Genomic DNA, 24,024 nt, shown 5'->3' with positions numbered 1-24,024 from the left:
GCTCTTCCGGCCTAGCCCCTGCCCAGACAGGGCCCTGTGAGGTGGGTGTGTGACCACAGCTCTCCTGGCCTTGCAGGTTCTGGGAGTAAAGGCTGGGGAGGGAGCACATGAGGGGAGACTGGGATCCACAGAAGGGAAGAGGACAGTCTGAGGTCTGGCTAAGGCACCCTGCAGAACCAGCCAGACTTAAACGGTAGCAAGGACACACATGGAGGAAGTGTCCCCGGATTTGGGGGCAGAAGCAGATGTGAACATCTCTAGGCTCCCCATCCTGGCTTTTTCCTAAGAGAAATGGGCACCCTGCGGTGATCTGCAGGGACATGCAGGCTGTGGGATGAGTGAAAACAAGGACAGTCCCCATGGACTGTGGACATGAATGGCTCCAAGGGTTTCAGAGCCTCAGACGCGGTTCTGGGAACAGTTCCCCATGTAGAAACCCACAGGTATGAGACTGATCATGATGGGGTTGCAGGGAGGAAGGAAAGATGCTCCAGGACCCCTCTTCCCTCTCAGCATTCCTCAGTTGCCTTGCTTTGGGGTGATGGTGGAATGCCCCTGCCTGGACCGGGCCTTTTCATGAATCTGCCCTTGGCCTTCTTCCTGGCACTAAGAGCCCAGCCATTTCACCCTCAGAGCAGAGGCTATTTGCAGACTGGCTGACTCACAAGGCCCCCTCTTTGCTCCTCACTCAGAGGCTGGACAAAGACCGATGAAGCCAATTGGGTGGGGGGATTTGTGCCACTTTACAAGCTCCTCCTCCTGCCCTGTGGAGGGATTAGCACACGTTCGGCCCTGAGCAGCTGCTGACCACATCTGGCCCCATGCTACAGTGGTCTGGGCCACCAGATCCGGACTCCGGAACCCCATCGTGCCTCCCAGTGCCTTGGCAGAGAGGAAGGAAGTCGGGGCAGCCTCAAAGATGGGTGCCTAAACCCACAGAGTCACCCAAGCAAGTCCTCAAGGTGGCTCCTGGGAGGGGACTGCACACCGGATCCAGGCACTGACAGCACCACCCGGGAACCTCAACCTCAGATTCACCTGCATCAGATGGATTTAGGACCTGCCCCCCCTGCCCGTGTGTCCCCATTTTAGAGAGCTAGTGAGCTGAGCCACCAGGAAAGGGACTAGAAATGTCTTATTTCAAGTGAGGAATGTGCTCCCTTGTTTTTCTTCTTGTACCTCCATTTCACCAGACCCCTAAAGCCTGTAAGAACCTGTGAAGTGTGTAGTGCCTAGATGGGCTGGTAGTTCAGGAGACAGGAAAGACAGAGAGGTAGGGCCAAGAGTACCTCAGCTAAAGACCTGGAGCAAACCCTGGAGCAAAACCAGGTTGGCTTTTTTGGGCTCTCTCCACAGTCACGGGGAGAAGGGTAGATGGTAGAGCTAGGTCTGGGTGGAGGAAAATGGGAGCAGATAAAAGAGGGGACAAAAGCATCCAGGCACCACCCCCTGCTCCTTCACAAATGGAGAAGGGTGGCAGGAGAAGGGTGGCAGATGGGAAGAGGAGGGAAAAGGAGAAGAGGTGCAGGAGGAGGGCGGGGTGGTGGCCCCCTTGGCCTCACACCCTCTGCAGGAGGGCCCTGGCCTGCTCCACTCAGTCTTGGCCCTGCTGCTGAAATTCCAGTTCTGTGCACAGCCCAGCTGGCATGCTGCCAGTCATGTGCCAGCTCCAGGCCAAGCAGCGGGAAGTGGGGCACGCGGCGGGCATATGGACGAGCAGCCAGGAAGTACAGAGCAAAGCGCCTGGCTCAGGGCTGCAGTGGCAGTGAAGCTGAGGCAGGAACAGCCCTCCCATTTCCATGGCATAGAAACTGCAGAGCACCACTATTTGCAATCTTCAAGAGCACCCACTCTGGGGAGGCTGGGAGCAGAGAAGGGGAGACATCCAGTGAGGCTGGCCCCACCCATGCACCCGAGAAGCAGTTAAGTCCCACGGGAGGTTTACAAGAGGCAGTAGGGCCTGGGACCAGTTGCATTGCCCTGAACACTGGCTGAGGAACCTCAAGGCCACTTCTGCCACTCTGAGCCTCTGTCTCCTCATCTGTGGAATGGGAATATGGCCTGTAGCCATTACGCTCAGGATGGCTGGGAAAGCCAGTGCTGGGGCAGAGCTGAGCCCAGAGTCAGGCACAGGGCTGGCCAATTCAGTATTGATAAAATGCATAGGATCTTTGCACCAAGGGGCCCAGGTGGGCTTCCTCCCACCTGAGGGGTCTCTTCTCTGTGACCCTCTGGTACAAGTAGCCTTGAGCCATGTTCCCAGAATGTCAGTGCCAATGAGTCAGAGGAGTGGAGGCAGATGATACTGTTCTCTCCTTCCTCTCTTGCTTCCTTTGCTGCTCTTTGGCCCTGGCACATCCTCAAGACTCGTTTAGGACAAAGTCACAGAAAAACGAAGTGTTGGATTAAAAGAGTCAGACAGGCCATGTGGGGTGATTACAGGCCTGTGGGGGCCACCTGTACTTTTACTGTGGTTCAAGGCTATCTTGGATCAAGAACATGGGGTAGAGGTGGGTGGATGACAGGTAGAGACTTGGTACCAGAGAAAGCTGGGACAAAGCAATGCATCAGAATATGGGCTGATGGTACTTAGGGAATCTCAGCCAGATGTCTGGGCTCCCTCTCTTTCTGCCTGGGCAGAGACCCTTACTGGGTCACAGGACTGCCCAGGGCAAGCAGAGCTGCAGAGATAGTCTTGCCTAAGATAGCCATAGAGCATGAGCATAAGCCCTTGGGGGGTGGTTATGAAGGGTGGGCCTAGAAAAGACCTCCACATCTTTTTCATCAGTGTGGGACATGTTCCCCTCCTCTTAGGAGCCTGTCATTTGCCTCCTTTCTGCCTATCCAAAGCTGATAATTTCAGCTTCCCTCCGTCTTCTCTATGACAGCCCCCTGCTCTGGGCTCAGCGTGGTGGAGCCTTGAGGTCTGAGGTTGCCTTTACTGGATGCCTGAGGGCACCTGTTCCTCCAGGCTTGTCTTGGAAATGTTCTTGTTTCTTGTACCTTGCTTGGTTTTATTCTGGATCTTCCCACCCCAATGGACCAGTGATCTCTTCCGGAGCACAGAGGTCAGGGATTTTGGGGTTTGGACTCCTCTTGGGGGAAGGCCTGGTCTGGACTTTCTGAGGACTCAGGGGGTCGAAGGCACTCATATGGAGGAAGCCTTGTGGACAGGCCTGGCACATGGTGAATGCCATGGCAGGGATTGTTCTACAGTTATCATCATCTAGTCATCTCCTGCCCGCCAGTCACAGCCCCGGAGCAGGCTTCCAGGGGCACAAGAGGGGGGAGACACTTGAGGGGCTGGGCTAGGAGGGGTCAGTGAAGCAGAGCCTGCAAGAGAAAGTCCCTCTTGCTCCAGTCCCTCACCAGCCCCATCAACTCTTCTCTTCAACCTGCTTCTTTGTGCTTGGACCCCAGGATCCACCCCCTCACCCCTAGAGCCATCACTAGCTGCGGTGCCCTTGCCCGGTGTGCCTGCCACCCCAGGTCCCCAAAGGCTGTTTCATCACGCCTCAGCTCCCTGCCCCGCCCTCTGCCCAACATGTGCAGAGCCCGTGGCCTTCTGCCAAGGCCCCGGGCTGCCAGCGGAGGCAAAGAGACAGAAATCTCACCGCTCTGTAGGTTTTCTTCTGCCCGGCGTGCTTGGGGGCTTTGCCTGGCTCCGCTGAGCTCTCCACATGCATCGAGTAGATGATGTCAAAGAAATCTTCCACCACAGCAACCCGCTTCAGAGAGACGCCCTCGGGCTCCGACAGACCATCTGCCCCCTGCGACAGGGTGGACAGGCTGTGTTAGTGTCAGGGATGGCGGCAAGGGAGTCTGATGGGAGGGGAGGGAAGGGGATGGCATGGGAGGGAACAGAGGCTGCTTCCTTGACCTCCCTCCTTCAGGGCCTCCAGAACTCCAGTAACCCAGAGTCTGAAAGATTGGGGTGAGCTGGGTGGATGGCAGGGGCCCTTTCCCAAAATAAAGGAGGAACCTGGGGAGGGTCTGGGGCAATCACTGGAGACAGGCAGCTACTGCTGGGAAATCTGGGGGAGCTAAGGGGCAGAGCACCATCACTACGAACACACACGTTAAAAAAAAACACACACAGAACCCGCCACTGAAGAGGCCCCATGTTCACAATTTCAGACAGATTGTGCCAGACTTGAGGGGGGGGAGCTCTCAAATCACAGAATCACACGCTGTGCCAACCCCAACGGTGGGAGTCCCTGGGGAGGGGGAGTGCTAAATAGATGCGGCCCATCAGGAGCGCGCCAATTAGCTCTAACCTTTCACTGTGGTCCGGGTTGGGGTCCCCGGGGAGCAGAGTGGCTCCCATCACCTGGGCGACTGCTCTCTCCGCCCTGGCCTTTCAGAAGGGCCCTTCCCCACCGGCAGCTGAGCGCCAGCCCCGGCCCTGCGGGCTCCCCAGCTCTTTGTGTGTGGAGAATAACAGACACGAGGCCACGTGGAGGTGGCAGGGACTCGCGGTGGCCCTGGTCCTCCCACCCCCCCAGCCTCTTCTCCAGCGGGCATGAGTGCTGTCAGCTGGCGCGGTCGAGGGGTGCCAGGGTGGAGGTGGGGTTCCTCCATTAGCTCTGCTCTCCTCCTGCTACACTGTGCTGTTCTACTGTGCAGCTCAGCAGACAGCAGGGCAGGGAGGAAGCGGGGAGATGCCAGGCAGGAGGCTGGGGTGCCTCCCCAAGTCTCTCCACAGGGACCAAGCACCCAGCTCAAACTGCAGACATGCACAGCTGCCCTCCTGCAGGCGAGCCAGCACTGCCTTCTTCTGCAGAGCTTGGGGAGGGGACATCAAAAGCGAAAAAGCAGAGAGGGGCAGGGGAGGTGAGGCTGGATTTGGGGAGAAGGCAGGATTTTCTCCCAACGTGCCCCAAAGACCAATCTCTAAGGAAGTCTTACAGGGTTCCACTCAAGAACATCAGCCCTCTGAGGATCCAGGTTCCAGCTATTTGTCCCCAGCTGGCCCCCAGAACCAGCAAGGCCGACTGCCAAGCAGGCTCCAGAAACCATACCGACCCAGAGAACTGCTGATCAGTGGGACCAGGCCTGGCAGAAGAGACCCAGTCCTCCTCTGGGTGAACAAACTATGTCTGACCTCAGTGTGATCTCAAGTGATCTGGCTTCTCTCAGTCTCCAGCTCTGGAGCTCAAAAATGTGGATTCATGGTGAAACCTGCCTCTCCTGGGCTACAAAGATGTGTCTATGGGGTCCTCAAAGAGAGGTGACCATCCCAACTCATTTGGGAAGGACTAGGTTGGACAGGGATGATTCGAAAGAGTTAAAAAGCCCAGGGCTGGTGCCCCATCTTCAAGATTCCCAGTTCCCAGCATCAGGTCTCGCCACTCCCCAACTCTCCACAAAGGCAGACTCCTCACAGCCATCTGCCAGTCTCAACAAGCAGCTGCTGCTGCTGCTACTTCTGCTGCTTCTGCTGCAACCAGGTTGGACAGCAGAGGTGGGAGTTGAGGTCAGGACCCCAGCCTCTGGTCTGTGGGCGAGGGAAGGGGCAGAGCTGTCTTAAGACTTGTCTTAAGGATAGTACATGTTAAGGACAGTACAGTGGGTAGTACATTTGCCTTGCTCCAGGCCAACCAGCGTGCCATTCCCAGCATCCCAGAAGGTCCTTGGAGACCTACAGGAGAAACCCCTGAGCACTGCAGGGTGTGGCCCAGAAACAAAAACAAAACTGAAAGACTTGGTCTTTGTGGGAGAAGGAGTACCTCACCAGCACCAGATCTGGATCTGTTCTTACCAACTACATACTGACTGGCCAACCTGGGGGACCAGAGAACCAATGGGCAGTTATAATGGCAGATGAGACTAGGAGGATCAAACCCCACGGTGGGCAGTGTGATGTTGTTAGAGATTTCCCTGGCCCATCATAGGTCTCCTCTCCCTCAGGGTCACAGACTTTCTGCCAGGTCGGAATCCACTTCAATGATGGTAAATATGCCTGGGGGCAGTCCTGGCAGTGAGATTCTGGTCAAACTCTTATCCCCAAATTCAATGAATCAGGAATCTTAAAGCTGGGGGGATAGTAGAGAGGATAAAGCACTTGCCTTACATGCCACCAACCCAGATTCTATCCTCAGCATGCCAAATGGTCCCCAGAGTCCAACCAGATGTGATCCTGGAGTACAGAGTACAGAGTACACGAGTACATGAGCATCGCCGGGTGTATCTCCAAACGCAAAATCAAATTAAAAATAAATTCATAGGGGCCAGAGTGATAAGGTAGTGGTAGGGTGCTTGCCTTGTACGTGGCTGAACCTGGACGGACCTTGGTTCCATCCCCAGCATCCCATATGGTCCTCCTAGTGCATAGCCAGAAGTAACACCTGAGCATCACTGGGTGTGGCCTCCCCAAAAATAAAATAAAAATAAATTCAGGAGACTTTGTTACCTGGTTCTTGGGGTCTCTCTGAAGACCCCAACCCATTTCTAGATGTCCAGAAAGGCTCATCTATATGACTAGCTCATTCTTTAGCTGACTTATAAATTTCCCCACATTTTGGGGATCTTGAAATATTGCCATGATAGAATCAGATAGAAAAAATAGTATGACAGGCCAATTACAATCAACTTCTAACTAGAGGTACATGAGGAAAAAAACACACAAAAAAAAACCAAACTGACCCTTAAGAATGAAAGTATAACAAAGTTTCTATTTCTTGGTCATACAGGAGTGTTCAGTTTATTTATGATCTGTGTATATTTTGCTTGTGTCTGTGTATCTTTGGTTGAAAAAAAAAAAAAGTCTTACCATTGGGCCAGAGAGATAGTACAGGGGTTAAGGAACTTGCCTTGCAAGTGGCCAACCCAGGTTAGATAGATCCCTGTCACCACAAATTTCCCTCAAGCCTCACTAGGAATGATTCCTAAGCACAGAGTAAGGATAAAACCCTGAGCACAGCTGATGTGGCTCCAAAACAAAACCAAAGACAGATTTGGATAGAGTAGGATGGGGTTGGTAGTTCCACATTTTGATGGTCTGAATCTAGTGGCTTAATGATGGGTTTAATCGATTCAAAGTGAATAAACCTCTTTACTCAAAAAATGGTTTCAGGGCTGAAAATACAGTGCAGACCCTTGCATGTCACCAACCCTGGTTCAATTCCCAGCACTACATGGAGTGATCTCTAAGCACAGAGTAAGGGGAGAAGCTCCAAGCATCTCTGGGTATGGCCCAGAAACAAATAAGCAAAAGTTTGAGGACAAATACAGTTATTTCTGGGAATGATGACAACATTTAATGAAGAGAAATAAAAAATTGAAAATAATAAAAATTGGGGCCCGGAGAGATAGCACAGCGGTGTTTGCCTTGCAAGCAGCCGATCCAGGACCAAAGGTGGTTGGTTCAAATTCCGGTGTCCCATATGGTCCCCCATGCCTGCCAGGAGCTATTTCTGAGCAGACAGCCAGGAGTAACCCCTGAGCAACGCCGGGTGTGGCTCCCCCCCCAAAAAAAAAACAAAAAAAATTGATGAAAAGTGTTTTGGGTAGGTGGGAAGGAAAGTGCCCCTCCAACCCTTAGCAAACTTGGGGAGTCCTTGACCTTCTGAAAATTCAATTTTCTCACCTATAAAATGTGCCTAATAAGTACTAGTTGAATGTTTCGAATCAGACACACAGGCTTATCAATTTTGTTCTTCTCTGGTGCCGGAGAGATAGCAAAGTGGTAGGGCGTTTGCCTTGCATGCAGTCGACCCAGAATAGAAGGTGGTTCAAATCCCAGCATACCATATGGTCCCTCGTGCCTGCCAAGGACTATTTCTGAGCACAGAGCCAGGAGTGATCCCTGAGCACTGCCGGGTGTGACCCAAAAACCAAAAACAAAATTGTTTTCCCTTTAAGATATACTGAGTTTGAACTTGGGAGATAGTCCAATGGGTCAAGTACAGGCTTTGCATGGCTCAATTCCTAGTTCTGTAGGAGCATTCCCCAAGTTCTGAGCACCCCCAGGTATAGCCCCCAAACGAGAAAAACACAGACCCACTGAATTTGGACATTTTCCATATAGAAATCTATGCCCATTGCCTATACAACATGCACCCTTTCCTTTGTTGGCAATCTTCACCCTCAGAAGATATCATTTTCTTATGTCCTGGGATTCCACACACACTTGGAATGCTCTTTAGCCCATCAACTTGATTAAACAGCAAAACTTACTCCCCAGTGCTTGGCCTGCCTCTGTCCAGCTTCTCACCTCTAGTCACAGGCAGACACTGGTAACCCACAGCTTTGTATCTCAAAAAACAATGGTCCCAAAAGGAACCTGAGTGATAGTGCAGTGGGTAAGGACATTAGCCTGGCATGCGGCCAAAACCTGGTTTTGATCCCTAGTACTCCATACAGTCCTGCAAACATAGCCAGGTATGATTCCTGAGTGCAGAGTCAGCTGGGTATGTGCCTCCACAGCCCCCCAAAAGGTCCATCAAATTATTCCAGAGAAACACTACATAGGGGGCCTTTTCTTTTCTTTTCTTTTCTTTCTTTCTTTTTTTTTTTTTTTTTTTTTTTTGTGGTTTTTGGGTCACACCCGGTAGTGCTCAGGGGTTATTCCTGGCTCCATGCTCAGAAATTGCTCCTGGCAGGCACGGGGGACCATATGGGACGCCGGGATTTGAACTGATGACCTTCTGCATGAAAGGCAAAGGCCTTACCTCCATGCTATCTCTCCGGCCCCATTTTTTTTTTTTGGTTTTTCGGGACACACCCCTTTGATACTCAGGGGTTCCTGGCTAAGCGCTCAGAAATCGCCCCTTGCTTGGGGGGACCATATGGGACACCGGGAATCAAACCACGGTCGCGATCTTTCCTTGGCTAGCGCTTGCAAGGCAGACACCTTACCTCTAGTGCCACCTCGCCTGCCCTGGGGGGCCTTTTCTGGAGCTTCTTCTTTAAGAATAAACTGCAAGGGGCCGGAGAGATAGCACAGGACCCATCCAGGACTTAAGGTGGTTGGTTCGAATCCCGGCATGCCATATGGTTCCCCGTGCCTGCCAGGAGCTATTTCTGAGCAGATAGCCAGGACTAATCCCTGAGCACTGCTGGGTGTGGCCCAAACACCCCCTGCCAAAAAAAAAGAATAAACTGCAAAACCACCACCACCCACCTTACCCTTCAGGTTGAAGTCTGGGTGCTGATGTCACCTGGCTCCCTGCAGAGGGCACCAGGCCAGAAGAGGGTTGCAGTAGTCACCAGTATTCACCTGGTCTGCAGGGCCACACCTTAAATTGTCCTCCAGGGAGTTATGTCCATCTGGACACTGGCTGTGCTGCACCCTCAGGGAGGAATGCCAGGATATCTGTGTGGCCTTCAAGAACAACCCAAGGAAGAGAACAAAGGGTTCCCGAGGTAGTCATCTGCCCAGAACCAATGCTGCCTTGCTCTGTCCTGCATCCATACAGGTATTACCTTGCTCCCAGATATGGTAGAGGCTGGCCTCTCTTCACTGAGATCTAGGCACAGTGAGACCAGAGGCTGCTAATTAAAGGAGAGGAAAACACCTTCCCCCAAGCCCAGAGGTGTCCTTGCCAACCACTTCTGCTTTGTACCCAAATTAGCTTAATCTGCTCCATTGCCCTAAGCATGCTGGGCCCTGAACTGACAAAAGATGCTCACTTTGTATCTAGGCTGCAGAACCAGAGGGCCTGGAGCTTCTGGACTGTGCCCAGCATCCTGGGGGTGCCAGCCAGGAGTGATGGAATGGAACCCCACAGCACTCCCCTGGGAAACCCCATGAAAACATGTGGTCAGCTGTGCACGACTGACCTCAGGGGCCTTCCCGCCTGGAGAAGACTATTGCCATGGCAACACACTCCATTCCCGGGAACCAGCCAACTCCCAAAGTCGGCCAGACCCAGACCAACAAAACTAGATACAGCAGTTTTTAAAGATTCATAGCCCTACTGAGTCTCACCAGGGGCACAGTCTTCCTGAAAGTTCAGTTGGAAGCCAGATTCCATGAGGAAAGACTCATTCACCCAAATACTGCTTATTTAGGAATAATTATTCATGAGGCCAGAGCTACAGTGCAGAGGTAGGCTGTTTGCCTTGCATGCGGCTGACTGCGATGGCCCTGGGTTCAATCCCCAGCCCTATGGTCCCCCAAAGCCAGGAGCGATTTCTGAGCGCATAGCCAGGAGTAACCCCTGAGCATCACTGGGTGTGGCCCCAAAACAAAAACAAACAAACAAACAAAAAAGAATCATTATTCAGACTATTTGGAGCAGCCCTGATGCATGATGGTCTCTGGACCACAGACCAGGTATTGCCTGGGGAACTTGTAAGTAATAAGTGTTCTCTGGTCCGGCAGGCCTACCGGGGTTTTAATGGGCCCCCACCCCCAGATGAGTGTGATGCATGGGAGATTTTGAGAACTCCTGATTAGAATATCTCCATGAGAGAGAGAGAGTGAGAGAGAGAGAGAGAGAGAGAGAGAGAGAGAGAGAGAGAGAGAGAGAGAGAGAGGTAACTTGTAGGGAATCTGGCTTTAGCTCATTAAATATAGACATGCTCTGTACTTCTAGGCTTGATATATTAAAATTTTCTTCTTCAATGAAGGCCAATTTTTCTAATGGTGGGAACAAAGGAGTGCTATTGGGCAACATTAGTATAAATTCAACACACTTGCCCAGATACTTACTAGGGATTATGTGACAGAAAGGGCAGGTGCGCCCCTCGTCCCGATCAGACTTGGAAGTCCTTTCCGGCACAGTGAATTTATACTTAAGCAGGTCACCCCTCGGCAGGCCTGTCTGGCTCCCTCCATCTCCTCCCATGCTCTGAATGCTCAGCACCAGGGTGCATGCTCCATCAGGGCCATTAGGCAGGCTCCTGGGTGGCCTTCCTAACTGGTGCCAGAAGACATGCCTCGTAGGAGGCTCTGAACCCCATTGAATTCTGCCTGTTTCCTCACTCTCTGGGCTAAGGTGCATGGATCAAGGTGGGCTCACCATTGCAGGTCCCCAGGGTGCCATTTAGTATACCCCTCCACCACTCTCTCAGCAGTGGGTACTTCCCAGCAATAATGAAGCTGCAGCAGGGAAAGGGATGATGCTGAAGAGGGGAGGGGCGGGGTTTCGCAACTGAGTTCCAACAGTAGAAAAAGAAAAGCCAGAGCATATTCTTTGGATGTGCTCTTTTTACAGCATCTCATCATTAGCCCTTGACAAGAGGTGGGGTGGGAGTGATAGTACAGTGGGTAGGGTATCTGCCTTTCATGCAGCTGACCCAGGTAGTTTGATCTGTGGCATCCCATTTGGTTCCTCAAGCACTACCAGAAATAATTCCCGAGTGCAGAGCCAGGTATAACCTCTGACCGACTGGGTATGGCTCCCCAACCCCCCCCCCAAATGATGATAATAATGAGAGGGGGTGAAGCGATAGTACAGTGGAAAGGGCATTTGTCTTGTACTACCAACTTGGATTTGATCCCCTGCACCTATATGATCCCTGAATGCACAGCCAAGAGGTCCTACAAAAACAAACAAACAAACAAACAAAAAACCCAATACGATTTTTGGCAGAGTGGACAAGCATCTGCAGAACCCTATGTTTTCCCCCTCCCAACCTCCTGGGGAAACACACCTTTGGTTCCCACTTGAGTGGGAGCACAAAACTTCAGGGGGCTGATTACACAGGCAAATGTGAGACAGCCCCTCCATCTCATCCAGGTCTACCAGTTAAGTGGCTGAGATTATAAGCAAAAGCTCCTGTCCATTAGCAGCAGGCTGCTCTGGGACTGTGCTCCTCGTCTGTCCTCCCAGTCACACTAAATACAATTAGCCAAGACTGGGGTTCTGGCAGTGATGGTCACGGTTTTGGGACTTCCTACCAAAATTTCGCTCCAACTTCTGGAAAGGGTGGAAGAAAACTGGGGGAAGGAGTGGGAACTCCAAGGGAAAGGAAAGCAACAAAGGGGACTTTTTCAAACCCCTCAAGACTAAGAACAAAACAAACAGCAAACCGGAGAGATGACCACCACCTACACATCCAGAGATTTCTGAGTCCCTAAGAGCAGCCTATCACACACTGGAAAGGATGATCAGATGGGTTAGGGGAGATTATTGCTCTAATGAGACAAAGTCAGTATTTGCATTTTTCTCACCGATGCACGCTACTTCCTATGGACCAGACACCAGCCAAAACTCTCTACCATAAAGTTTCAACCACTGAATTTTAGGGCTCATTGTTGTGTGAAGATCTTGAGGTCAGGTTAGGGCAGAGAGATACAGGCCCGCCCTCCACACAAACAAGGCACAGTGGCACCTGCCTCTCCTCCAACTGCACAGTCCCCAATTATGAGCACAGAGCTGCCACCTAGTCACACCTGCCATCTGGACTGGGCCTGCCATACTCCAAGACCTTCTTTCTGCTTCGCTGAGTCTCCATCTTCTTTCAAATCATGCGAGGGACCAAAAACAAAACCCCGGAGCAACAGAGGAAAGTGCCAGGGATCAGCCTCCACATGGCAGTGTCCCCTTTGAGGGATGCCATTGCTGTCAAACTGTTCTGAATATTTCTTTCCCCATTTTCTGGGTTGGTGAGGTGGAATGCTAACTGGGATATCTGTGTCTGGACAGAGGGGGAAAGGTATCAAGACAGAGGGGGTGCACTGGACAGCGTGCCTCTTTTGGAAGGAGGAAGCCCATAATCAGAGCTCAAGGGCTTAGAGGGTGGGGAACAGCCAGGCATTTGTGGGGGTGCAGGACCTAGGACCAATTCAAGTCCAGCTTCCAGGATGGATTCTGCCAGAAGTCGAAGTCAGGGAGAGGATGCAGGAGCTCCAGGAGTAACGCCACAGCCAGATGACCATCCTGCCCCGACCCTGACCCAGACCTAGAGGGGCCTGGGCTTCAGTTTCCAACGTGTGCAGAAGAGAGGACACATACTGTGCACAATGGTTTTCACCATGAGAAAGCTGCGTCAATAAGCATCCGCCTTGGAGGAGACACCCAGGAGGAAACGGCTGTCAACCCTACATACAAGAGGGGTGCTCTCCGAGACTCTGGGGCTCCGCCTCCCCGGGGGTGCTGCCGAGGCGCAGAATTGGGGGTTTCGTTAAGGCCGCGGGTGGGTGGCGGAGGGAAGGTTCCAGGCAGGAGGAGGGCGGCCCGGAGCCCAGTAGGCCCCGCGAGCCGAGCGGGTCCCCTCGGGGGCAGCCGGGGCGCGCTAACGAGCTGGGGGGGCCCCAGGTGCGGGCCCCACCCCGGGCCGGGGAGGGGAGGGAGCGGCCCGCGCGCTAATGACAGTTGACAGCGCGCTGCGCTCCGGGGCGGGGCGGGCCGGGCCGGGCCGGGCCGCGCGCGCCACTGACAGCGACGGGGCGCTTTCCCCCCACGGCGCAGGCGCGTGCGCCTCGGCGGGGCGGTGCGGGGCGGTGCGGTGCGGGGCCGGGCCGCGCGTGCCCGGGTTCCGAGGGCCTGCTGGAGCGGCTCGAGCCGCGCGGGCTCCTCTCCTCGCGGGCAGGCAGGTAATGAGAGTAACCATGGCAACCCACCCGAGGAAGTGGATTCTGCGGGAGACGTTAATCCCCTCTCCCCGGAGCTGGGACAGCCTGACTTTCCATTCTCACACAGTAATTAGATACCAGCTGTCAGTGCAGGGGGGACGGACGGCTGGGCGGCTGCAGCCCGGCTGGGTTGGGTGGGTGGGTGGGTGGATGGGTGGGGAGGTGGGGGGGCTCCTAGATGGAGAGGAAGGCGTTCAAGACGCAGGGACGCTCTGCAACGAGGTACTGGGGGGCCGGGCACGCGCCCGATCACCTGCACACCCCGCCCACCCCGCACGCACCTGCTGCTGCGCGCGCCCGCCGTCCCCGCCTCCGGGCACCCCGCGCACCTGCCCCGCGCCCGCCCGCCCTCCTGGGCCAAGGCCCACCTGTCCGTCCTTTGTGCGGGGCGGGACCGTGCGCGCGAGCGATCGACCGGGCCGGCTCTCCTCCTCTGGGGAGCACCCGCTATGTGCCAGGCGCAGTGCCAAGCCCGACCAGTATCATCCTCACAGCCCCCCCTCCTCCGCAGGTGGCACCCCTGTAGGTGCCCCTTGCCCAAGACGCGCGGCGGGGTGTGGCCAGGCCCGGTCTGGCACACTCCTACAACTCCGGTCCGGTCCGGAGAACCATTTAACTACCAGCCAAGGCGCCTCCCCATCGCATCCGCATCCGTTAGAGCTGGGGGTGGGTGGGTGCTCTAGGGGGTTGGGGGCGGGGTTCCCAACCGTTCAGGGAGACAAAACAATCGCACTGGTGGCTGGCATCCCAGATCTGGTGGTGCACTCCGTGGGTACCTCCTTTTTCTTTCCCAGGAGATCTGGGAGGTTTATTAGCCCCATTTTTACAGAGGGAGGGTGCTGAGGACTGAGAGCTGCTGTGACTCATCTGCAGTCACAAATATAGAGCCCAGGAAATCAGGACTGTGCCAACCCCGCCCCAGGATTCACGGGACAATCTGAGGGCCACTGACGTACTGCCCTAGCACTGGAATCACCTTGGACCAGGGCTCTTTTCAGCAGAAGACTGAGTATTTTTATTATTTTGTTTGTTTGTTTTTTGGTCACACACCTGGCAGCACTCAGGAGCTACTCCTGGCTCTATGCTCAGAAATCACTCCTGGCAGGCTTGGGGGACCATATGGCATGCCGGGATTCGAACCACCATCCTTCTGCATGCAAGGCAAACACCCTACTTCATGCTATCTCTCCAGCCCAGGAATGAGTCCTTAAGCCTAACACCTAAAACCATTGGCATATCTCGCATGCTTGCCAACCTCCCAGGCACCCTCCTGTCACACCTCCTGGGGTGGAGGGTGAGGCACTTGGGAAGGATTCTACGGCAACTCCTCTCACTTCCCAGTCCATCGAGGCCAGAGAGCAAAGAGGCAAGGAGAGGAGCTTGGGGGGTGGGGGGTGGGAGCCTGGTTGGAGAACTCAGAGCTCCCTTCCTAGTCCCCCACCACCACACATACCCTCCTCCGCTCCCGCAGAGCTCAGCTATGCCCCCTAGATCCCCACCTACAATCAGGCCATCAAAGGTACCCAGAGGGGAATCCGGAAGTGCTGAGGAGTACAGAGGGTTCCTGTGCCCAGTAGCAGGAGTCTGGGAGTTGGAGCCCTTCATTCTCCACTGCCCTGGCCATGACCTCCTCACTCATGGCCAGGGGAGCCAGTACCCTGGGGCTGCAATTGAGAACCCAACGTTCTCCAAACTGGTCAGCATTCCTGTGGGAGGAGGGCAAGAGGAGACCAGGGAGACCAGCAGGCCAAGGGCCTTAGGGACAGGGGAACCGCCTCTTTGTCTCCCCTGGGCTGCCCACACACACACACAGACCAAGGGCAGCTGCCTCCAACCTCACTATTCTTTCTCTGTCTCTCTGTATCTTTCTGTCTCTCTCTCCATCTCTGGGTGGCAGAACTGCCTAAATTTGGCTCCGGGAGGGAATGGGGGAGGCAGCAGCAGCGGGCGGGAGCTGTCAGAGGCCAGAGCACAGCTCCTTCTCTAGCCTGGCTGGCATTTTTGCTGTCTGCAGGAGGGCACCCCTACCCCCACCCCACCTCACTCCACCCTACCCCACCCCAGCACCCACCCTGTCTGGGAAAGAGAGATGTTCCTACCTTCTGACATGCACTAATGTGCAAACGACATGCAAACTGAGCTTTAAAGCCTCCTCGCCTCAGCCTCACAGCCAACGAACAGCTTGGGTGCTGCTTTGGGGAGAACAGAAGGACCAGCGCACGCTTCCCAGAGGCAGCAGTGGGGGCGGGATGAGGGCATAGGGGCTGGTTGGTGAGGGACTTCATTTTCTGCTAAAGGGAGCATGAGTCTGGCAATCAGTGGCAGAGCCTCTGAGCACTAGCCCAAGAGCAGGGCCCTGGCTTTCTCTGGCCTGCTCTGGCCCAGGGCAGGGCACACCCAGTCACATGAAGAAGCATGGCAGTTTGGCAGCCACCTGCCCAGCTTTGGGCCCTGGCTCTCTGCTGGCCCCTGGACCAATTCCTCAATTGCAGGGCCACAAAGAGCTCATGGGTTTAGTCGTCCGTCCCTGTTTATGACAGACCCTTTCCTTCTCTATAAGACTGGGGCCTGGCCTAGAGGAACCAGCTTTGGAATTGGCCTGAACATTCTAGGTCTGGTTCAGCTTGACAGGCTCTGAGAGATGGGATTCTCACTCCACTCCTCCAGGAAATGGGGTGCAGGACCTCAAGGTCAGCTGTGACATCCACATGAGGGTTTGCAGGCTATGTACACCCCAGAAGTCTTGCCACTGGGATGCTCTCTCTTGCTTTCTGCATTCCTTCAACTGCTTTCCTGTCCCCTTCCCCTCTCCCCTCTCTATATGCCAAGTCCTTGCCCTCACTACCCCTTTCTCTTCATTGGTCTTGATGACCTCAGGTCAGCCATGTTTCTCAAGGGCTTCAGTGTGCACATGGTGAGTGGGTAGTCAGGAGGGTGGGGCTGTCTCCATGGATTAGGGGGCCTCATCAGCTCTTCTTTCCAAGACCTCCCCTCTCCCCACCCACCATCCCAAATGACCAGGGCAGGGAGTGGGCTGTGCCCTCAGCTCTATCGGGTATAGGGTACTGGGGCCCCTGTTTCTCAGTAACTCTGTTTAACCCCAGATAACTGCTCTCCTGCCCCTTGGCTGGGGCTGATATGAGCTGAATCCAACTTCCTGACACCCCAAAGCCACTTCCTGCTAAACTCGCACTGATACCAGAAGAACTTGTTTTCTGAGCGGGGATGGTCATCTGCTGGGCAGGCGAGGACATTTTTTTTTTTCATTTACTAGTCTGCCTGGTGAGGCTGTGGGGAAAGAACACGTGGCCAGTGGCCAGGGCCCGGAGAGATAGCACAGCGGCGTTTGCCTTACAAGCAGCCGATCAGGACCAAAGGTGGTTGGTTCTAGTTCGAATCCCAGTGTCCCATATGGTCCCCCGTGCCTGCCAGGAGCTATTTCTGAGCAGACAGCCAGGAGGAACCCCTGAGCAACGCCGGGTGTGGCCCCCCCCCAAAAAAAAAAGAACATGTGGCCTTCTTCACCTCTGAACCCACCAGGTCTGCCAGCTAGGTCAGTGAGGGAACCACGAACCTCTCTGGGCCCAGACAGATGCTTGCAGACAGAGGAATACTTGCTGCAGCCACACATAAAGACAAGACACACAGTCTGACACAGTCTCCACAGACACGGGGTGTGTGGGCTAGGACAGTGGGAAGTTTCACTCAGTCCTACACTGACAGTCCTGCCAGGCTCTAAAGACATTTGCACCCATGCACTCCCGAGAGGAAATCCGTCACACCTATCCAGATGTGGTTACTTTTCAATAACGTACTGGGGAAGGGGACCTACTCTGTGCCAGACTGGGGCCGACCCACATTGAGAGTGACTGGAGTAGTAGTAACGAGGGGCTGGCTGTGCTGACTCAGAAGCATCCTTCTCTATGAATTGGGGAGAACAGTCCCAAAGTTGGCCAAGTGCTTTGGGATGATTCATGAGATTTTGGGGTGATGCCTGGCACCTAGGGTTTGCCCCTTTCCTTCATCAGCAGCAGCTTCCTGTGCCTGGCTTCCCCTGAGATCACTTGGCCCCAAACGCCCTACAGCTGAGTTCACACTTATTCCCAGGTCAGGGAAACTGAGGCTCAGAGGAGAAGCTCCCACTCACATGGCTCTCACCTGCCCACCTACCACATACCCTGGGCTCTGCTTGGGCAGGCTTTGTCCTTTGGACTCTGGGCACAGCAGGCTCCTAAACTCCTGAGTGACACAACTCTTTCTACTGCTGCCTCTAGGACACTGCCCATCTGCAAACAGTGTCCCCTCCTGCCACCAGGTGTGATGAGCTAGGAGGCAGACAGAGTCTTGTTGACTTTCCCCAAGGAAATGAATCCATGAGATGAGCAGTGCATCACAGCTACTGATAACAAATTCAGGATCCTCCCAAGTCAGAACTGCCACGCCACCCTCAGATACCTAACTTGGGAATGAATGTACGAATGAATGAATGAGAAGGTGCATAGGATTCCTGTCCACTGCTTTCTGTGCTGACCCCCTTTCCCTTCCTGGCAGTGTGGACAGGAGCCAAGCCCAGCCAACCAGGGCTCCTGCGGGGCTGATGGGCCGCCTGAAGCGGCTGTCAGGAGTTCATCTGGCCACAGCCGCCAGCAGGGGAGACCAGCTGGCAGTACAGGGTCCACGGGCCCAGGCCTGGAATCCGAGCTGCCCTGAGAGGAGGCCCCACTTCTCTCCAGGCCCCCACAAACTGGCCTTTGTTCCCTGGGCAGGCCAAGGCAGCGGCGCGGGCTCTCTCTCTCTGCCTGCGGCACCCGCGCTGTGCAGAGCCGAGCCCAGCCGCCAGGGTAAATGGGCCGGCCTCCCCTCCCCTCTGTCCATCCATGCCCAGGACGTGGCTTCAGGTCTAAATGGAGATGTAATTTTCTATACAAATCCATGACAATTTAGATGGAGTGATTGTAATTGGCTTTTCAATGGGGGTTTTGTCCAGCGCTGGTGGCTAGAACTGGGTGGCCTGTTTGAGGCAGGCTCCATTTAAATGACAATAAAGCAATAATATTGAGGACTTGTACAGTGCCCGAAGCCCCTCCTGAGCCCAAGCAGACTCTCATGTTTATGGATCTGGTCATCCCCTGGGGGTTGTGGACAGAGGAGTGGTGAAGGGGACCAGATCCAGATGTGGGGATGGACGGGCAAGGTGGCTGTATAACCTCCTCATTCATTCCTCACTCCCTGGCCAGGGCTAGCTTGCTCCTCCAGGCAGAGGGTGTGGAGAACCTGCCCAGCTCTAGGGTAGGTAAGAGTGAGGAAATTGCACAAGCCAGCTACCCAGCATGAGGCCCCCGAGAGAGGACCCAAAGTGTGCTTTCCTGGGCTACATAAGCTACATTAAACCCCTGTGCCTCTATTTCCCCAGCCTCCAAACAGTTGTCACTGAAGTGGCTGTTAGAGTGAACCCCCAAAAGAGGGCTGGGGCTGTGTGAGGGTTTTCCTGGAAGGAGATCGGTGTCACAATTCAGGGAATTCGAGTTCTGGTGCTCTAGGTGCCTGTGGACACGGGACTCAGCAAAAGGCACCCCCCCTCCTGGCTTTTTGAAAGCAGCTGGTTTAGAGAGATGATCCCATGTGGATGTGAGTACTTTAGGGGGTGTCGAGGGAAAGTGCTGCGCACAGAGCTGGCACATTCGCTCGATAAACATTAACTCCTCGGCCTCAACGAGCTCACCATCTAGGGATAATTATAAGGTTGCATGTAGGAGACAGGAAGGCAAAGAACGCCAGTGCACTGGAAGCCATGATGTCTCTGGCTGTCTCTGACATTAAGGGCTGCACGGGGAGATTCTCATCTGGAAAGGCCTTGGAAACAGGGAGAGGGCCCTCCTGGAGTGTGGTAAGCAAAACAGGCTTCCTGGAGGAGATGACCTTAGGGCTGGGCTTCAAAGGATGAGTGGTACTTGGGTCAACATGGGGCGGATACCAGTGCAGCACTGTGGCTAGCGCAATGGAGTGACCCTGGAGCTCCGCCTCCTGACCAGTGACTCTGCCTTTAAGAGCAGCTGGGCAGGGGCCGGGCGGTGGCGCTGGAGGTAAGGTGCCTGCCTTACCTGCGCTAGCCTAGGAGACGGACCGCGGTTCGATCCCCCGGCGTCCCATATGGTCCCCCAAGCCAGGAGCGACTTCTGAGCGCATAGCCAGGAGTAACCCCTGAGCGTTACCGGGTGTGGCCCAAAAACCAAAAAAAAAAAAAAAAAAAAAAAAAAAAAAGAGCAGCTGGGCAGAGGCCCTCTCGCAGGAGCTGCAGTGAAAAAGCTGAGGAAGGAAGGCAAGGCCCAGAGGCAGAACTGTGGTTCACAAATTTTATGTTTTGTTTTTGTATAGGAACCATCTAAGCTGTGCCAGTGGTGGCAGGAGGGGAAAGGGTCACTCCTGGTGGTACTGGGCTTGGCTGTGTGGGCCTTTAGGGGGTGACACTCTGGGCCAGTGTGCTAGGGTCCACCATGTTACAACTAGGTTGCTGGGGATGAAGCTGGGGCCTTATGAATGACAGCTCTTGGTGTTATTTATCTCCCCTGTCCCACCACTGAGCCCCCAGAAAACAAAAACATTTGTTTTGCTTTTTGGGCCACACCCGGTGATGCTCAGGGGTTACTCCTGGCTATGCACTCAGAAATCACTCCTGGCTTGGGGGACTATATGGGACACCAGGGAATCGAACCACAGTCCATCCTAACCTAGTGCGGGCAAGGCAAATACTTAACGCTTGCACCACTGCTCTGGCCCCAGAAAACAAATTTTTGGGGGGCCACACCCGGCATTGCTCAGGGGTTACTCCTGGCTGTCTGCTCAGAAATAGCTCCTGGCAGGCACGGGGGACCATATGGGACACTGGGATTTGAACCAACCACCTTTGGTCCTGGATCGGCTGCTTGCAAGGCAAACGCCACTATGCTATCTCTCCGGGCCCCCAGAAAATAAAATTTTTAAAGGATCTCTCTGACTGCTTGTAGAGCATGGGCTGCAGAGAGGAAGGGAAAGGAGAGGTACAGAGATTGGAGATAGGGAGTGAGGGAGACTGCAAAGAAGTAGCAGAAACTGGTGGCTCTAAAAATTCACAGGTTATTCAGAATGGTTGGGTGGAGGACAAGAGGCAGAGGAATAGTGCAGTGAGTACACTGCAGTGCAGGTCAGTGGAAGGGGCATAAAGGAGAGGTGTGGGCCACCTCCCACTTCCCATGCCAGAGGAAGAGTCTCCCTATCTGCCCACATGGAAGAGCTGAACAGCACCTTGTTTTCACCTCACACAAGAAAAGCCCCCACTGAGATTTGTGTTCTGGAAAAAATTTCTCTAGCTGCAGGAGGGACGGTGGATGGTGGCGGTTGGTAAGGCTGAGGGGAAGGAGGCTGGGAGAGAAGGCTGGAGGCGCAGAGGTATCCACAGGCATTTCAGTATTCTCTTCATTGCAAAAGCAAAAAGACTCCCCCAAAAGAGAGCTGAGGATTAGTCATGGGTCACTGAGCTTGGCAAGGTAGAGAGGGGCTCCTGGGCCCCATCATGTCTCCTGTGCATCATCTTGCTTTGGTCTCTGCTAAGACCCATCCTGGGGGCCGAGATGTGACTAGCGTGGGAGAACACAGGTTGTGCAGAAGTTGGACCCTCTAGCACTGTATGGTCCCTATTTGGCTCTGGTACCTGCCCTAGCCCTCAGCCTCACTCAAATAATGTTTCTGACAAACTGTTCCTTATGGCCCTTCAGGAGCCCTGAAGGTATTCTCTGTTACAGGTGAGTTGGCTCCTGGGAATGAAATCACTCACCCAAGGACACACAGCCAGCCTCAGCAGGTGATTCGGGAGCCACACACCCAATGAGGCCTCTGGAAGTATTTGGGGACATGTGCGGAATGAGGAGTGGTGGATGGGAGGCAGTGGAGGCAGACAGCTTACTACAATTTCGACTTTATTGCTAATATCTGCAGGTTGGGAAACTTCAAGGAAGAAAAAAATCTGAACTTTGGACCCAGTCGCCTGCTGTTTGTTGGCAACTCCAGGGACCCAGTCCTTGAACCTCCTCCTTCTTGGGGCCCTCGGGGTAACACCTCCAGCCTGGGCCTCTCCTCTGTCCCCAGTCAGCCAGTTAGGTATATACTCAGCCTAGGGCCAGCCCAAGGCCCCTGGAGGGCCAAGAAAGACCTCCCCCTACTCAATCCTCCTCCACTTAGTCCTTTTCATGGACACTTACTCAAGATGAATCCCCCAGAGGCATCCCAAGTCACCTGACTTGCTCTCTTGGTCCAGGCCCTGCTCTTAGCCCTGCGCTCCTGTGAATGGGGATAGGATGAGGACAGGCCCTCTTTGGGCCTTTCACGTCATCTGCAGAAGGATGGGATCAAGTGCATTGTTTCATTTTGGTGGTGGTGGGGGAAACACCCAGTGGTGCTCAGGGGTTACTCCTAGCTCTGTACTCAGGAATTACTCCTGGCAGGCTTGGGGGACCATATGGGAAGCTGGGAATCGAACCAAGCTGGGCCACATGGAAGGCAAATGCTTGACCCACTGTGCTATCACTCCAGCCTCTGAGTTTTTTTTTTTTTTTTTTTTTTTGGTGTTTTTGTTTTGTTTTGTTTTGGGGCCACACCCCATGGCTTTTAGGAGTAACTTCTGGCAGGATCAGAGAACCATATGGGATACTAGGAATGGAATCTGGGTCCTTTCCAGGTCAGCTGCATGCAAGGTAAATGCCCTGCTGCTGTGCTATCGCTCTGGCCCCTATTGTTTTATTTTATTTTTATTTATTTTATTTTATTTTATATTTTTGTATTTTTGGGTCACACCCAGTGGTGCTCAAGAATTACTCCTGGCTATGTGCTCAGAAATTGCTCCTGGCATGGGGGACCATATGGAATGCCGGGATTCAAACCACCGTCCATCCTGGATTGGCTGTGTGCAAGGCAAATGCCCTACCACTGTGCTATTTCTCTGCCCCCCTCCCCCCCCCCCGTTATTTTTTTTTTCTGTGTCTGTATCTTGTTTTGTTTTGTTTGTGGACCATACCCCCATGGTGCTCAGTTTATTCCTAGCTCTATGTTACTCCTGATGAGATTTGAAGGACCATGTGGGATGCAGGGGATTGAACCCAGGTTGGCTATTTGCAAAGCCAATGCCTTCCCCACTATACTATTACTGCTCTGGCCTCTCACACATGTCGCTATATCTTCCACTATCCTTTGGCCCAGAGTTGAGAGCTGAAGCAGGGCCACAGGCACTTTATGTGCAATGCAAATTTCTCTCTGGCCTTGGACCGAGAACTGGGGCAGCTGGTCAGTGTCTAGGGAGAGCCTGTCTGGCCTTTCAACATGGGGCTAGTCAGGAGCTCCCTGCGTGGGAGCTGCCTTGTTCATCACAGGCCTCCTAATAGCTGAAGCACAGACCTGGATGCCCAAGAACCATTTGTTGAACAACTGGACAAACCCCTCTTGACCTTTAAAGGGCTCTTGGCCACTCGCTGGTCTTCTGTCTCAACAGTGCCATCTGAGAAACAGGGAGAGTTGATGTTGCATCATTATTGTTCTCTTGCACAACTGATCTTCATAGAACACTTCCTCTATTCCAGGCACTGCTCTGAGTTCAATTCTTCCTTGGAAGCCCAGAACAGAGGAACTGTTTTCTTTGATGGTGGTGGAAACAGACTCAGGGAAGTTTAGTGACAGACCAAGGTCACACAGTAAAAAGTGGCTAAAACAGAGACAATCTTAAACTATATGAGCCCCAGACACTGCAAATCAAATCTTCCTGACAACCACTGTTTTGCAAGCCACAATTTCAGGAGTACTCACACCTCTGTATGTCTCAATCCTTCTTCCAAGTTCTTTTTTTTGGGGGGAGGGGCCACCCCCAGTGATGCTCAGGGGTTCCTCCTGGCTATGTGCTCAGAAATCGCTCCTGGCTTGGGGGACCATATGGGATGCCTGGAATCGAACCACGGTCCGTCCTAACCTAGCGCGGGCAAGGCAAACACCCTACCGCTTGCGCCACTGCTCTGCCCCACTGCCCCAAGTTCTAATGCCATCATATTATCTTATGGCTGCCTCCCTTCCCGCTCCTTTTTTGCCCTTCTCTCCCCTCCACTACCTTCCATAGTTTTCACTTGGTCTCCTTACGATTTGGGGTTGTGTTTGCCCATTTGTTCGCTTGAGTTACTTATATTCCACATGTGAATGAAACCATTTAGGGGCCAGTTAGATAGAAGAGCAGGCAGGACACTTGCCTTGCACTTAGCTGACTAGGGTTCAATCCCGGGCCTCTGAGCCTTCCAGGAGCGATCCCTGAGTGCTGTCAGGAGTAAGCCCTGAGCACTACCAAGTGTGGCAAACCTGCCAACCACCAAATGAATGAAACTGTCTGACTTCCTGACTTCTATCTACAAATGCACATGCACACATATGTACAAACACACACACAATTTTCCAGGGAAAAGTAGTATTCCCTCAGATATATATATATATAT

At 53.7% G+C, this 24,024-nt stretch overlaps 2 protein-coding genes across 2 annotated transcripts in view; both read right to left on the bottom strand.

Annotated features, from left to right (window-relative positions):
* The window catches only part of COMMD7 (COMM domain containing 7), a 911,502-nt gene that overhangs the window by 700,200 nt on the left and 187,278 nt on the right, over positions 1-24,024 (bottom strand). The window lies entirely within an intron of this gene.
* The window catches only part of NOL4L (nucleolar protein 4 like), a 139,822-nt gene that overhangs the window by 79,798 nt on the left and 36,000 nt on the right, over positions 1-24,024 (bottom strand). The window contains exon 2 of the mRNA XM_049779183.1: positions 3,615-3,770. Coding sequence (XP_049635140.1) covers positions 3,615-3,770 — 156 coding nt within the window. The remainder of the gene's footprint in view (positions 1-3,614; positions 3,771-24,024) is intronic.

The sequence above is a fragment of the Suncus etruscus genome, chromosome 9 (assembly GCF_024139225.1).
Source record: "Suncus etruscus isolate mSunEtr1 chromosome 9, mSunEtr1.pri.cur, whole genome shotgun sequence".
In the NCBI taxonomy this organism is placed as follows: Eukaryota; Metazoa; Chordata; class Mammalia; order Eulipotyphla; family Soricidae; genus Suncus; species Suncus etruscus.
Note: the sequence above shows the minus strand (reverse complement) of the source record. Positions and strands in the feature narration are given on the sequence as shown.